Below are 16,876 nucleotides of genomic sequence, written 5' to 3' on the forward strand. Positions count from 1 at the left end.
TGGTACTACCGTCTCCATAGCATGCCTACGGATTCCTACATATACGCTTTCTTCCGTTCAGTGATTTCATTAGACATACATGTAAATGTTCTATTATTTAATAATATTTGAACCGGTGGAAGAATCCGAGCTGCCTGTGGCAATTATAACTGAACGGGTGGGAAAATCCAAGCTGTCTGTTGCAATTATAACCGAACGGGTGGGAAAATCCAAGCTGTCTGTTGCAATTATAACTGAACGGGTGGGAAAATCCAAGCTGTCTGTTGCAATTATAACCGAACGGGTGGGAAAATCCAAGCTGTCTGTGGCAATTATAACTGAACGGTGGAAAAATCCGATCTGTCTGTGGCAATTATAACCAACACCTTCACAATCAAGAGACGCCAAGCGCAAGAACCACAAAAACACAGTGTCACAATTTGATATCATAAGCTGTTTTATTTCTCAACCTCATTTGTCCATATACTTAACCTGGTGTATTAAAGAAACATAATTAGGAACACATTACACCGTCTGTTAATACATGTAAATATTGGACTTATCAAAGTTCTATGTTCAGCACATCAAAACATGTTGCCTCCTCTATTCTTGATAAGTACCCTGATCCCAGGAACGACTTCCACAAAACCTTTAAAAAATTCCAATTCAGGCTCTGATTTACCGGCAGTTGTGTTTACCGGGTCGGGTGTTCTCTTGGCGTTGATTTATATTCTGATTTATAGCAAGTCCAGAAATGTGTCTGTTTAACCCACATACACTGTACACAACCAATATATTCAATGAATCAATAAAGAATCCTGAAAAGCCTAATTTTTATGAAATAACATTAGGTACAGTGTAAAACACCAACCAAATAAATAAAAATCCATTTTTACAACTGAACCACCATAAAACACACCTGTTTTGTACATAATAAACTACATTACAGCACACAATCACAGCATTTATCTTGGTAAATTCTTGGCTATGTAACCATAAAGCTATCTCTTGATGACTAAGTAAAGTTAAACTACAGTGAAACCAGGAGAAAGTAAACACAATGACAAAGAATGTACCATTTGTCTTACAGTCCTTGCAATGCAATCTATCACAGATTATTTTCCAGTAATACATTAATAAATGTTTGTTATCCAATGTATTAATCTTTTTTTCACAGAAGATGCATAATTCTGACATATCTCATATACTGTATCAGAAAAGTGAGATATATTCTGAAAAGAACAGTGAAGATATGGAGGGCAAACTTGTGAATAAATGACATTTAGTCAGTTTATGCTACCAGGCAGACAGCCACACAATCGACAGCAGAGGCAGCAGGGTAATTTAAAATTGCTAGAATACACGTGTCAATTTTCTCAAAGATACTCTGTTGACAGAATGTTGGAAAAAAAAATTCATTTCAAAGTTTGTGTTGGGTTGATTTATTTTACTGATGAGGTTAAAAGCTAAGGACTATCATCCATGTTGCTTTTGCTTTTATTTACACATTTCTTACCTTTTCCATATCTTGCCAATGTTAATTGCTCCTGATGTATGAGGGGTTTGATGGAACAGCCACCTCAGTCCGGATTGTGTTGATGTATTATGATATAAACATATGCATATAACGCACTCATGGGTACACTATACAACAAATCAAAACAATTATTTTTCTGGAATTGGCAAGGAGAAACCCAACACTGCATGTTAGAATCTATTCAGACATTCTAAAAGCTTTCAGCTGCTCTAACATCTCAGTCTGCATTGTCCGTGTTGGTAAGAGAGCCTCGCACTGTACCCTCTGTGCTTTGATCACACTTGTCATACTCGTACAGACCTACATCCTGAAGGTGTCCTTTGTGGTAGTGTCATTATCCAGGCACTCGATAACATGCAGCTGAAGCGAGTCAATGTCAGGGCACTGTACACCACACTTCGGGCAGTGGTGGCCTCCACAGATTTCATCCATCTGCGTATAATCCTGAAGCCGACCAGCAAGAAGTTCACCCAATATCACAGACGTATCAAAATACATGTACATTTCATTCAAAACTTCAGCATCAGCATGTTCATCAACAAAAGTTAATATACACATATATATATACATATCCAATTACTATAAATGGCCTAAAATTTAGACCATGTCCGACTACATTACAAATCTGCCTGATTCTGTGAGTTCTATTGATCTTGGCAAGATGCTGATGGGTTTGTTTAAAACCTACTGCAAAAATGCAAGATTTAGCACGAAAAGTAAAAACATTTAAAAACAGTTATATTTTGGGGTTTATTTTTGGGGTTATTTTTAGGTCAAATGCGCTAACTTATGTAACCCATGAACATTACTTCTAATATACTGTCCTAACTTTAATCTTTTCATGCAATGTGAAGAAAGGGTTTTGTCTGAAGTGGGGCAATGTTTGGTATGTCTTTTGAGGACCCTTCTAGTTTAAGCAGTTATAAAAATTCAGGTTTTTATCCATTCCAAATCTGATGCATTGGGCCTTTCGATATTGAATTCAACAAAAAGAAAGTTTTTACAATACAAAACTATAGCTATAACCATCAGATCTTTCTTTAGTGTAGAATGTAAGTACGTCTGTTTACTCACAAAGACATCATCGTGAGGGTACTGCATGGCCCCTGCTCCCTGTTCCCCTTCCTGGGGTCCGGGGTAAGGGTACCTGCTTTGTGGGGTAGATCGCTGATTGGCTGACGGTGGAGGCACCATAGTGTAGGAGTGCTTTGGTTCTGAACGATTCCAGAGAGTGCCAGGAGCATGCTTCAGCTGCATCTGTACGATCTGATTGTGAGACAGGGACTCCAGTTCATCTAGTAGCTGTTGGTTTCTTGTCTGAAGATTGTTCATGTCCTGCAGAATGACTTCTTTTTCCTCGTGCTGCTTTTCTCTTGCTTTCCTTTCAGCGTCAAAATCAGATTTGTACACATCGGCCTGCAAGAACAAAGTTCAGAGACCTCGCTACAATTACCGTAAAACTGATTTTATTAAAAAACTGTCAAACGATAACATTCATCGTGAAAGCTTTATAAGCCTCCCCATGGGCTAAACTAGTTCTACATATCCTATGCTACATGCATAGGCCTACATAAGATTTGTTCAATTACAAAAAACATCACCGGGATGAAAATTATCAAATAAAAACGTGGATAGCCAAACTGTCATTTTGTCTAATGTGACATAGGTTTCCTCATCAATCTGCCACGTTTCCCCCCATCAAAATGATGCCAGCATCATATAGTAAAGTAAAATAATCTTAAGTGCGGCATAACATAAGATCAAAATGCCTTTATATAAGGGCAATATTAAATCAACAATGTCCGCTGTTATCTTTTAACTCGAGGCAGTGACTTAACAAAGGCCTGAATGCATGGCGACAAGAACTCATAAACAAAGGATGTTACAGCCACGGCAAATCTGTGATTGGAATTACAGATGCTCCAACTGCTGGGAGAACAAATGATGCCCACATGAGCAGTAGGCCAATGACTTGTATTGTTGGCTCATGGCACTAAACAAACTTTACATATATAGAATTCATACATAAAATGCATGAATTAAATCTTGCATGCCTTAAGAACTTGCTTCAGCTGAGCCTAGTCATACATGCATGTATTATTCTCTTCATTTCCACTATACCATCTGTCTTGTGCATATATGTAGCTGGCAGAACAGTAAACTGGTGGTAGTATTTTGACTGTAGTGTGCGTGTGTGTATTTTACCGTCTTCCTGTTCATAAATGGCTGGTCTCCAAGTAAAACCTATCATGTGTACTTTACGTGTATTTACTATACTGAGTTCTAACTGCAAGTAATAGGAATCTGAATTACTCTATGTCATATCAAAGATGGGTTATCATTTCGTGACGTCTTCGGAATGAATATCAAAAAGAATTATTCTTCATAAAATGGCTTTGTTGTCTTTCGTGACTCTCCTCATCTGTAATAAGAATGCCTCAGCACTGTTATGGGTGTCCGGCGTTTCCAACGACAACATCCAAACAACATCATCCTAACATAGGAAAGACAATCAGATGCAGAGAAGGGGGACATCCCTAGTGAATACACATTGTCCAGTAACAGAATACCTATTGGGAGGTTAGACGCCATGATCAACAGTATACTAGGTGAACATTTAATACTAACCAACAACCTTTTTCATAGCCAACAATTATTCCTCAGGGGTGTTTTCTAATCAAGCTTATATGCTTACAAAACTGTATACAGATTTCCAGGCATTCAGCCAATGTCCAGAAATGGGCGACCGCCACATAAGGCATGTCGCCTGCTCATGTGAGACCCAACATCAATCAAATGTGTGAACTGTCAATTATAACCATAGGATACGGTACCATTTACAAAGCATAAATTATAACTTCCTAGCAGACTTTGTTTCATAAGTTTAGATTGTGCGCATGAATATTTAACTGCTTCACAACAGAGGTCAGAATTATACAAGTTTCAAACTTAAAACTGGTGACAATGTTTGTATTCGTGGATGGTGAACCCTAAAACTCTCACCCAGTTAATATGGTGGTAGAACCAACATTGTACAAGAGAATACGTTTCCCCCATCTGCTTGCAGATTATCGTTTTTACTAAGGTTTTATCAAAGTCCTGTGTGTCCTAACCAACAAAGATCTAGCTTCCATTTAGAACAAATCTTTAGGAAATTGGCCTAGTTAGGTGAATAACTTTAACTTCAGTAAAATGCTTCAAAGGGTTACATACTTGTCTTACAGTACCACGCCTAAAAAGAATATGTAAACATATCAACAATATTACCAAATTTTGACTTATGTCAGGGCTAGATGTGAGCCTAGATAAAGTCAGGTTTCTGACATCTTATCTTTAAAATAAATTTTTTCTTACACTAAATAAAATCCATTACTTGAAGCTGAATGTCAAATTTGATAAGGAAAAAGGCCTTTAAATACTGTCTCTAGAATCTTCTTTTTTAAGAGATATTTTTTAATGAATTAAATTCGCTCAAATATTTCAATTGTCATGTGGGCTTAATATACTATATAATAAAAGTGGCAACCTAGTATGATATAACATTACCTTTTTTCACCTCCATATTTACTGTAGCAAACATCATTTGCCATCATTTATTCATGGGCAATAAAGAGTTATTTAAACATTAAAAGCTGTGTGTTGAGTTGGAAATGATCTTGAGACGAGTTCCTAAACATAGTCGACATGATTCTTAAAGCCCATCCTACAACTGAAATACTGTGTTGTCCATCCGATAAACTTTATTTCATGTTTTTTCTTTCCTTCACTTCAATAGCCACTACCTTACCTGGGCTTTTAACACAGGGATTTTTTCCAGCTCCATCTTCAACTCTCTGATTTGAGAGTCCCTGTATGCAATGGCTTCCTCAGCCCCAATTAACTGTGCCATCAGCTTGCCTATCTCTTCAGCCTGCTTGACATCGGTATGCAGTCTTGTTGATTCACTCTCCTGTACATAACATGAGGTCAAAGTTCATTTATTTACATATTTAACTGGACTTTCATCCTAGTCAAGAAAATTTGTATGTTGTGATAGGTAGGTCATAGAATGAGACTGAACTGCTGTTAGGTTTCACAAAAGTTTGTTCGGCCATGGATGACTTCAAACCAACACCAGATCGTGCTCCATTTAAACCCTTGTTACAGTTGCCACAGCAGCTTATCACAGTGTTAACGCCCAAAATTATCCATCAAATACCTTTCCATACCTTTAAGTTAGCTGTCACACATGTTCCTTAACTTTACATCTACCAATTAATTGTGATCACAGCGTCGATGAGTTATTTTCAAGGCATATCCTTCCGAGATTTTTTGCTATTGCTTAATACGACCCATTGTGCTGTAATCCTCGACATATCTGACAATGGCAAGTACAGTGTAACTGCATCAGGTTTTTAAATGGAGCTTGCTCTGACATTGCTTTGGGGCCATCCTTAGCAGCACAAAATTTGGCCAGCCTTGTGTCACAGCGATTTTGGACTAGGTTGATCAGGGTTTTTGCCACAATGAAGTCTGCCTGAGCTTGAATGAAGCTATGAGACCTGCCCAGGTGCCCGACATTGATCTTTACTGAAATTCTCTCGCTTACCAATAAGGGCAGGATTGTCTGAGGCTAGAGACTACTCTTATAAGATATGTACCTCATAGGTATGTAATTCTCGATGAGTCAAAAATAACATGAGGAAAAATGAATGAACTCACCTATATCAAGTTTTATACACATGAGGATGGACAGAATAAACACATAAGGATAATGTTAAGACACAAGCAAGTTCGCATAGATGCAACTACTATATTTCTCACCTTTTCTAATCGGTAGTTATCAAATGTGTCCAACAAATCTCTGTAGTCTTGGACCAAACTATTGAAGGACCCTCGGAGTTCAGCCAATTGCTTTCTGGAGAATATTAATAAGATGTATAGGTAATTTACATTTAATAATTGATTTTACATGTATATATGAATATCAATGTCCATGTCATGTTTATCACTGTAGTTCTAAATCTATTCTACCTATTTCTTTAATGCATGTACTCCTGTAATTTTATGATATTTCTTTAAAATATATACTGTTCTTACACATTTTTCAGACATGACTTTTTGACACATTTTTCGTCATTAATTTTCATGATTCATGTAAAAGTGGTAAAAAGAAGTATTATTTTTTGTGCTGACTCTTACAGTTTTTCCCGTAAAATACCATCCTGTGCTCCAACAAACCTCATTATACCTTTCTAATATCAACAGAACTCTCAGGAAAAATAGGAAAGTTGGTCATGGTCGAAATTTATGGTACTTTATAGCTGGTAACATACTATAATAATTAATGATACCCTAACCCCTAAACCTCTACTTTCCAACCTTGGTTCCCAACCCCTGCTGCCCAAAACCCTAACACCCAAGCCCTCCTGCCCAAGCCCTGCTGCCCAAAACCCTAACACCCAAGCCCTGCTGCCCAAAACCCTAACACCCAAGCCCTGCTGCCCAAGCCCTGCAGCCCAAACCCCTAATGCCCAAGCCCTGCTGCCCAACCCTGCTGCCCAAAGCCCTAACACCCAAGCCCTGCTGCCCAAGCCCTGCTGCCCAAAACCCTAACACCCAACCCCTGCTGCCCAAGCCCTCCAGCCCAAACCCCTAACGCCCAAGCCCTGCTGCCCAAAACCCTAACGCCCAAGCCCGGCTGCCCAAGCCCTGCTGCCCAAAACCCTAACGACCAAGCCCTGCTGCCCAAAACCCTAACACCCAAGCCCTGCTGCCCAAGCCCTGCAGCCCAACTCCTACTGTCAAACCCTGCTGCCCAAGCCCTGTAGCCCAAATCCTAACACCCAACCCCTGCTGCCCAAGCCCTGCAGCCCAAATTCTGCTGCCCAAAACCCTAACACCCAACCCCTGCTGCCCAAGCCTGCAGCCCAAATCCTACTGTCAAATCCATGCTGCTCTGCTGCCTGATTCCAATCAAGCTTTATGATTCATGTATTTCCCATTTTTAGTGACATTCTATGATGATGCCCTTCTGCCGAACCCCTGCTGCCCAAACACTACACTTGTCTGTTGTGATTTCTGTGATCGCAACCAGTCAAACTGAGAAGTTAATACAAGAAATGTATGAGAAGAGGTCTAATGGGCACTGCGGTGACAAGAAATTACAGGGAGGGGAGGTAACTATTCAAATTATTTCCCCTTACCCTGATATATATTACATTAAAGTCCCACCTGGTGTTCTGGTGTTCCACTCTCTCTGCAGCTAAAGCCTGCTCCAAATTAGAAAGGTTGAGTCGCATTGAATCTATAAACGAGTCATCTTGCTTTCTCTGTCTCTCAAGCTGCGTACTGAGGGCAGAATTTTGTGCTTCTAAATCCAGCACCCTGCAAGCACAAGACGTGTTAACCATGCAGCAAACCTACATCATTAAAAAGACACTTAAAAAGACAAGCTGCTAAGACATTAATCAATGATGATAAGCATGTCAGGTAAACGGATCAATTTATTTTACTACAATTTATCCAACAGAGTAAAATGCTTTAGAAACATGCAATTATACTGTGGGTTGTCAGTGCCAAGTATGTACCTTTATCACTGGTGTCAAATACAGATTTTGGCTTGAAATACATACATTTTGTTCCACTTGTAATTTTGGAAATGCATTCATAGCTCTAAAGGTGCATGTATACATGTATGTATGAATATTCTGAATTCTAGAAATCTGTATGTTTTGAATGTCAAAAAACAAACTATACACCTGGATAGAGTGAATGGTCTGTTATATCACATACACTTCATGTCAGCGTTTTCTTTGCACTGAAAGGTGACACCACCTGATTTATGTATTTATTTATTTGACTAGTTTTTAAAGCTGTACTCAAGAATATTTCACTAATATGACTGCAGCCAGCATTATGGTGGGAGGCAACTGGCGGAAACCACGGCCATCCACAGGTTGCAGGCAGACCTTTCCATGTACAGTCGGAGAGGAAGCCAGTATGAGCTGGACTTCTGCATGGGTGGCAGGTTCATGGGTCATTGTGCCATGCTGGCGTGCTAACCTCCTCAGCCATGGAGGCCCCGACACCAACTGAAGAATGTACCTTTTATTTTTTGAATCAAGGGCATCTGTTGCAGCTTTTAACTTTGTTTGGGACTCATGCAAATCATGAATCAGTGTCAAAACCTGAGACTTCATTATGTCCTCATTGGAGTTTGTCTGCAACAGTAAGACAACAATAAAAAAAACAGCAACAAAAGTTCTACATATGCTAAATGAAATGTAGTATTAAGCAAAATTTTGGTGTCTTTGGTGTCATGACATACTTTGTATGCAAATCTGTTGCAGTTCAAGTTCATACTGTAGATAGAGAGATTTACAGACAGAGCCTAGACAATTTTTTTTTAAATACAGTAAAAAAATTACTGAGTAAAGCCTGCTTTACATTAAAAGTGAAACAATCAACCATTCTGGTTTTCATTCAGTTTTAGCTACTCTGTTTGAATAGTTATTTCATAGAACCCATTGTATGTGTACATTTGCTGGCCCACAAAAGTATGAACCGTATTTCACCCACCTGCCTTGCCCCTTCCGCACACAATTTGTCTGTTGTGGCTTGGATGTCTGAGATAACCTTGGCCTGCTCTGCTGTAACCTCTTCAGCAGAACTCTCAATCCGTGTTGTTTTGCTCAGTAATACCTCTTCCTTTGAGCACAGTTCCTTTTCTAACCTCTGTATCTGTAACGTGACATGCATGTATGCTGCCATAAATTATTATATCTCATGGGAATTATTTCTCTCTTTGTGACATTGAAATACTGAAGTGAAGCAGAAAATGATAGCATACTTACCTCGTTATCTTTCTCTGCCAAAGCACCACGGAGCTGTGCCACCATGTCTCTCTCAGCCTGAATCTGTGACAGCATATCGGCTAATGCATTGCTGTTTAGGGTTAAGCTCTTGCATTCTTCCTCCCCCTCTTCCACTTTGCTGGCTAACAAAGACTCTGTCGTTTGGCTAGCCGACGTGTGTTGGAGTTGATTTTGAGCTGAAATGTCGGATGCCATAGATTGGAGAGGAGACACTCTTAGGGACCCCACTTTTACAAAACTGCCATCTGATTGAGACCCTAACTGCCTCTGCAACTCTTTCAGATGTTTCACAAGGGAGTTGTTCTTCGCACGGAGCTCGCACACTTCTTTAAGGGTGTGTTGTATTTCTGCTGACAGACGTGTGTTTTCCTGACCCAACTGCTTACATTCATGGTCACGGTCAGACTTCAGTGTCTGAGTGCTCTCCAAATCAGCGAGTATTTGGTCTGCTGTGTATTTTAACTGACAAACATCTTTCATCCAGTTAGAATTTTCCTCTCGAATTGCTTTATTCTCCTTGTTCAGAAATTCAATATTCTCTATTAGCTTTGCAGTCTCATCGTTAGCTGGAACATCATCCTTAGACACTACTATCTGCAAACCCAATTCAAAACAGTGAATATTATTCTGTTTGTTGATTCATCATTAGGCAGTTTCACAGAGTCATCTGTATCAGTATATTCATAAAACTGACAGCTCATTTCTGGAAAAAAAAATGAAAAACACAAAGCACTTGCAAACATGTTTAACATTTTCATCTCAAGAGAACATAAATCATTTCCATTTCACGTCCCTAAATTGTATGTTTTTAGCACTTCTTGTCTTAATTCAGGGCATTTTCACAGAGATTTTTAGATAAAAGGAATTAAAAAAATAAATAAATAAATAAATGCCTCCAACATTAACAAAAAAAAAATTACATCTTGCTCCTCCAGTTTCTGGATTAGAATTTGTAAAGGATTTTTTATTTTCAATTATTTTACATTTTTCTTTCAGTACTTTCATACTTTAATATGAGCCATTACATTTCATTTTCCTATCTTCGTAGAAATTAGAGGATTTCTTTCAGATCTGCATCACTCTACTATCTAATTCCTGTCACCAATATAACTATTATAACAGTCCCTGCTACTTCTGAACACTAATGTGAGATGTCATCTTAAAATGATGTCTCACAAAATGATGTTTCACAATATTTGGTAAACCTGTCTTATGATGTTCATTATTACAATAATTATACATGTAGGCCTACATGCATAAAGCCGCACAAAATGTATTTACCAAATATTTAGGCTGTAAACCTGATTGTGTGATGTACCATTTTACTGTCACTTTGTGTTACTGATTCAACAAGAAAAGGTCTACAAGGGATATTTATACTCTCTGAATTCAGTTAATTTTCCACCTGAAAAAACCTTTTGGGCCTTCATGAATAACCATGTTATTTGTGAGTAACTTGATAAATAGATACAGACTAATAGTTGTCAAATCTTGAACACGCATATATAAAATTCAGATTGGCATTCTAAACTTTTTATGGAACTGTTTGGTGATAAACATATAGCTCACCATATCTGCCTTTTCAGCAGTCTCAAAGGCCAACTTCTGCTGTAGACTGTCCACTTCTTTTTGAAGGCCGTTGACAACACTGTCTCCAATTCTTCTGTGCTGCGAAAGAGCGTTATTGCTTCGCTCGATATCACTCAGCTTAGATCGAAGCCCATCACACTGGAAAAAGTATCACTGGAGCTGAGGGCAGAATCTACACTAAGGCCTTCTATATAATTGAGAGTAAAGGTTTTTTTTTGTGTGTCAAAAAGTCAACATTTTCTGTACTTCAACGAGTTTTCTGATACAAAATTATCAAATGATTATACAGACAAAAGTGAATTAAAATGACAACAGTGCAATTATTTCCAACTTGTAAAATTCAGACATGAATGGGTTTTAAAAGAGCAATTTCAGGATTTAAAACAATCAGACCGGTTAATCTACATGCCGAAAGGTAAAATTTAATTTCATTGTATCTCATTTTTACCCATTTGATTTCTTTTTGTACTAGAGGTACTATTGAATGACGCAATATGTCCCAGTATAAAACATAGCTATAATGACACTGGCATTGTTAAAAGCAGTTCCATCATGTCATCTAACTCATGAATTGTTCATTTATGCATTCAATCAATCAATGTTTATTCTGTACTAAATTATATCACGGTTCAGGCTGTTTAGTTCTTGTCACGTGAAAACCATTGTCATGCATAGATTTTCGTACGTGTTATTGCTGCATTACTACACAGTGTTACTGGACATGCTGTTTTCATCACAATCACATGTTAAAAACATGTATTTGATATGACAATAATGAGCATATACCCTTAACAACACAAGTTGGCCAGAGGCATTCAAGATGAAAAATAAAAATGTAATCTTCAAACTTTTCAATCACTAAAGCACTTTTTTCTGAAGAATTTATGCATATAATTATTATGAAACAAAAAGAAAAAAATGCTAAAAATGATTAGTTTGTGTCACCAAAGATGCATGCATCATAAAACTGTGAAAATTATTTATCTAAACTCCATACCTCTCTCAAAATTTTTCAAAATATTGGTTGCAAAGGCAAATGAACAAGTTGAAGAATTAGAGTCTACAGTTTAATAATACTTCACACAAACAACAAGCATTCCTCCAACTCCCAATCAACTTAGCTAAAGGACCTGAACGTACACACTTCCACCCTCTTGACTTGATTTGAATTTAAAATGGCTTTATGGGTTGTTTAGCCAGTTTTTCTTTGACAAGACTACCCTAATACTGTCAGAAATCCCTGAAGAGTTATATCCATCACACCAGTCCTTGCATTTTCCATTTAACAAGTAAGAATCACAAAAGTATCATTTTAAAAGTCATGGATTTTGGAAAAGTCTGCCACTTCCACTGATAATGATATATATTTAACTTCATCAGTCTTTCTTACATTAATAAAGAAAGTTTTCAACCTCACCTCTTCCTGTAACTTGGTTTTTTCATCTCGAAGACTCAAAACAAGTATCTTCGTTTGCTGAAATTTCTCTCGATGGTAAGCATTGGCATTTCTGACTTTCTCCTTATATTCCATTAAAGTATGAAACTGTTTCTTCATTACTTCTGAATTGCTCCTTAAAAAGTCTGCAAAATGTAAAAGTTATCTTGAACGATGGTAATCTATTCAATCAAACAACAGATGAACAGTGTCTGGCTTGTATAGGGTAGTTCATGAATAAATTCTTAAACTTTTTTCATTTACAAATTTCCGTCAACCATGTGAAACCTAATCATATAAAGTATATACTGTAGGGCCCAACTATCATGGTGACACAGTGTTAGCCAGGAATTTAAAGGTGCCATTCCATAACACCTCAATTGAGATCTCTGTCAGGCTAAGGCTAAGCGGTGACATACAAGAAACAACAACAGCAATGGTAAAGTGTGCATGTGATATGTGATATGTGTGTAGGATACAGTTTGTGAAGGGCCCCTGGTTTACAGTGGGCACATGCTTTTGTTTACTACAAGTACCTCTGAGCTCCTGGTTTTCATTTGAGAGTTCTTGGATCCTCTGGACTGCCTGGTTTAGCGTAATATCTGTCAAGGATGGCAGGGTACTGGTCACAGATGCAGCTATTAAGGGAGAGACATTCCCCAGATCCACGGCATGGCCATTCTGTAATGAGCTTGAGCTTGGTGGTTGGCTAATGACCTCAAAATCAGAGGCTGGCTGGCCATTAGTAATGTTACTGCTGAGACTTCCAGATGACGGGGAATGTCCAACAGCTCCATTTGAACTTGCCATATTCAGTGATTTCATGGGCTTTAGAAAAAAGATGGACAAAAAGCATTAGTGTATTTTAAAAGAATATGAATGTGTCAGTGAATAGTATATATACGCAGACCTCACACAGAAGCTTTCAGTCCTCCATAAAACTGCCACAAACCTGTCCAAACAATCATTTACTGTTTCAGGTATTGACATGTCTACCTCTGTACGACTGTGACTTTACTTTCACAGTCCTGTCTTGATCTGCAAGCTTACCTTAAACACCTCTGTAGTTCCCTTGCTGGCTTCAATACACTACTGTTGGTAGCTAAATTATGTGTCTGTCTGTACTCATTGTCGTCCCAGCTACTGATTCCTGCTGGGTCTCCTCATGTATCATCCCTAGTAAATCCTCACAAAAATGAAACTGGTGTAGGCTGGATAAATTCAAACTCCAATCGCTATGTTTGAATGCATACTCCTCACAGTCCTTAAAAGGGAGATAACTATTTACACTACTAGCAACTAGCATATTTTGTACATCTTGTTTAATCTTATGCAGTCAAAGATGATGGTTGGAGTTTGAATTTATCCAGCTTCCACCAGTTTCATGCTTGCCAGTATTTACTAGTGATGATACATGGGGACACCCAGCAGGGATCGACGGCTGGGGCAACTATGAGTTCGGACAGACACATTATTTGGCAGCCAAAAGTAGTGTGCTGAGGACAGTGCGGGAAGTACAAAGGTGTTCAAGCTAAGCTTATGGATCACTACAGGGCTGTGACAGTATACGTAATCAAAGCCCTGCAGGGCTATGACGTGTCCTGTTGTTAGCTTGTTGGCACAATCAAAGGTGTGCAGTCGCACCTGTAACTGAGCCTTGATAAAATACTGTTGACTGCATCACTGCCTCATGGGCACTCTTTATATTTTGTAAACCTGTATGCATCAACATCCTTTGTATGGGTCTCAAGGCATTTTGTACGAGATGCAAACAGGGTAAGGGGAAGAGGAGTTTGGGTCCAAAATGTTCGCAACTTAAAAGTAGGTATTTTAAGGACAGCCCCTTAGTAATAATAATGGTTATCGATATGACAGCTTGGAGTGGTGTATCACTGCAATCATTTAACAGAATATTTCACCATTTAATATTTAAAGGAACACTTTTATGTACTGAAATATTTCCACTAAGAAGTCTTTGGCACGGAAGTTAAAATAACACTCCATCACATTCACAGTTCATAATTTTGAAACAATTTATTTATTTATTTATTTGACTGGTGTTTTACGCCGTACTCAAGAATATTTCAATTATACGACGGCGGGAGGAACCCCAGGCGAAACCTACGATCCGAAACAATTTATTGTCCTAAACGAATGATATCTATATACACTTTGTGTAATAAGGAGAGAATGTCTTACAATTGCTTGTTTACACCATAAAAGATGATGGGTGCCATAAAGGAAAGTGAAATTGTCGAGTTTCTAACGACTGAATCGGTTGTGGGTGTTGTAGCGACTGACGGTGCATTTATCGTTGCAAACGATTTTTACATTTTACGACGTTCGTTATGACCAAACCATAAAGATAACGTATTACCTGTGTACAATGTTTCTTCGAGTGGCATACACAAGCGAAATCCAGCCGGAAGTTTAAACACCCAACAAATTAACCAACATGGTTTGTAATGAAAACTTCTTCTTCACGTCAAAACATCGGACTTTCTTCGGGGATTCCCCATATGTCTGGCATCTCATTGGTTGAAAAATGATCGATCTTCTGCGCTTTAGAGCTCTTTTGTGTTAAAGGTATGTTTAGTAAGGTCACATGAACGTGATCATGGTTATCAAAATTTTCTGTTAATGACGTGCATTAAATGGGGGAAAAAAAGATGAATATAGGGTCCTGCAGCACAAACGGCTTTAGTGTGAAAGCAGACACACAAGCACACATGCCAAAAAACACGGCATACCCACGGAATCGACAGCCTAATGAAGTATCGCTCTTGGCAGCCAAAGCCTGTCTTAGTGACAGTGTCATTGAGTGTTAGTTTCCATATTACATTAAAAATCACAACTTCACTAGGCCGGGGCAAAACGATATAAAAGAAACCTTCTTCGCCTGTTGATTGACTTAGTCTGCCTATTAATGCGTTATATAGGGTAATCTTGGACCAGTGTTTGTCGAGTAATCGCCAAATTTCGCTAACTCACTTTTCATAAAAATAAAAATAGGATCTCCGCATTTGCAAAGTCGGAAACGAATTGATGTGAGAATTTCAGGTACACAGACCTTCACTAAGTATAACATTGACACAAACCGCATTTAATCGCTTGTAAGTGTATTTGAAAATATAGCGTGCACCACCCATCAAATAGAAATGACTGCTGCGTTATTCCTGATTAGCCATAGCCTAAGACTATGAAGACACTGAACAATGAGTATGTAAATTTATTTTAAATGTTATAGTGTTTTTTATTAGGCAAATTATGCTGCAACATTTATAAAACTGTCTGTCATAATGTTATTAGTAATGTCTTCTTTTTTTTTATTCCGTACATCAAATTGTGATTTATAATAACTTTACAAAAATCACAAATATGAACAGATACGGCCCGAATAAAAACACATGGGGTTGGCAACTACTTTTAACCACAGACATGTGGTGTACGCATATATTGTGATGAAATACTTTATACATAAATACAAAGAGAAAAATTAAAACGTCCAGTAGGCCTACATCCTTAATTATCCAAAGCTGATAAACTCGATTGTTAAGAAGTGACATTGATATAGATTTGAGACTTGAGGGGAAATGTACACAGTGAAGTTCAGAAACGGTAGAATATTTACGTGATAGAAAAATTTGTGACCTAAAAAGAGCGACTGGGACGAATTAATTTGTGCTAGATCTTGGTAATTGTAACTTGTCCAATGATGAAATTATTTAAAACGTAAGCCTATCGATCTTTTTTGAAGAGTTACAAAACATGTCAGCGGCATGGCGGGTTGGTAGTGCAGCAGAGTATATTACAGTACGCTTGGATTATATTGCTATTAATAGTCAAAATTTATTTCTTGCTCTCCACAGCTCATGTTACTAAAATACCGCAACGGGTCTGCACGTTGCTCTGAAATACAGCGCCTAATTTTCATGGACAGAGGTTTCCTATATGTTTGGTTATCATCTAAATGGTTGACAGTGTGGCTAAGACATAGTTATCTGCTGAAATATTTTTTGTAGGCAGACTTTCTAAAAGTAAATCTTTGGTCCACAAACCTTTAAATATTTTTGTCCAGTAACGATATCCTTCCGTTGAGTGCATGTATAATGACTGCTCAGTGGAAAAAGTCACAGGCAGATCTGACATTTTGGTAGAAAATTTTACACTTCAAGGCAATTTTTTAAAAGAAATCTTGTTTTCATTGTCACGTAGGCCTATATAAGTGTTGAGGGTCAAGTGTTCACAGAAGCAGTAGGCCTACTTGTCGTGTTGTTGTTGTTTTTTTTTTCAGTATTGTTTTTTTTTTTTGTCATGTAAGTAGGCCTAGTCTTTCTTTCCCTGCAACGTACATAACATTGGTTATATGTCAAACTTCAATTGTCGGCGTCGATTAGGTTACTGAACTCAGCATATATGTAAAGCGCAATAATACCAAAGTGTGTGTGTGGACCATTGTCGATGCTCTGTGTGCATAGT

The 16,876-nt window shown here is 38.1% G+C and overlaps 1 protein-coding gene across 1 annotated transcript; it reads right to left on the reverse strand.

Annotated features, from left to right (window-relative positions):
• Positions 1 to 418: 418 nt before the first annotated feature.
• LOC135470031 (optineurin-like) lies at positions 419 to 14,915 on the reverse strand. The gene is made up of 12 exons (XM_064748730.1): positions 14,775 to 14,915; positions 12,934 to 13,225; positions 12,380 to 12,543; positions 10,942 to 11,100; positions 9,352 to 9,966; positions 9,077 to 9,238; positions 8,603 to 8,718; positions 7,730 to 7,882; positions 6,320 to 6,413; positions 5,304 to 5,465; positions 2,591 to 2,932; positions 419 to 1,960 (listed from the first exon to the last, which is right to left on the reverse strand). Exons 2-12 carry the CDS (start codon positions 13,220 to 13,222, stop codon positions 1,817 to 1,819), a joined length of 2,400 nt encoding a protein of 799 aa, XP_064604800.1. The 5' UTR covers positions 13,223 to 13,225; positions 14,775 to 14,915; the 3' UTR covers positions 419 to 1,816.
• Between the last annotated feature and the right edge of the window lie 1,961 nt (positions 14,916 to 16,876).

The sequence above is a fragment of the Liolophura sinensis genome, chromosome 7 (genome assembly GCF_032854445.1).
Source record: "Liolophura sinensis isolate JHLJ2023 chromosome 7, CUHK_Ljap_v2, whole genome shotgun sequence".
NCBI lineage: Eukaryota > Metazoa > Mollusca > Polyplacophora > Chitonida > Chitonidae > Liolophura > Liolophura sinensis.

What these genes read in the sequence shown, in the direction of transcription:
- LOC135470031 (XM_064748730.1), bottom strand. Translation starts at nt 13,222, where the DNA reads ATGAAATCACTGAATATGGCAAGTTCAAATGGAGCTGTTGGACATTCC. An exon ending in CTTGATTCAAAAAATAAAAG is followed by an intron (nt 7,883 to 8,602) that starts GTACATTCTTCA and finishes TTGTGCTTGCAG; the next exon opens with GGTGCTGGATTTAGAAGCAC. An exon ending in GTGGAACACCAGAACACCAG is followed by an intron (nt 6,414 to 7,729) that starts GTGGGACTTTAA and finishes AATATTCTCCAG; the next exon opens with AAAGCAATTGGCTGAACTCC.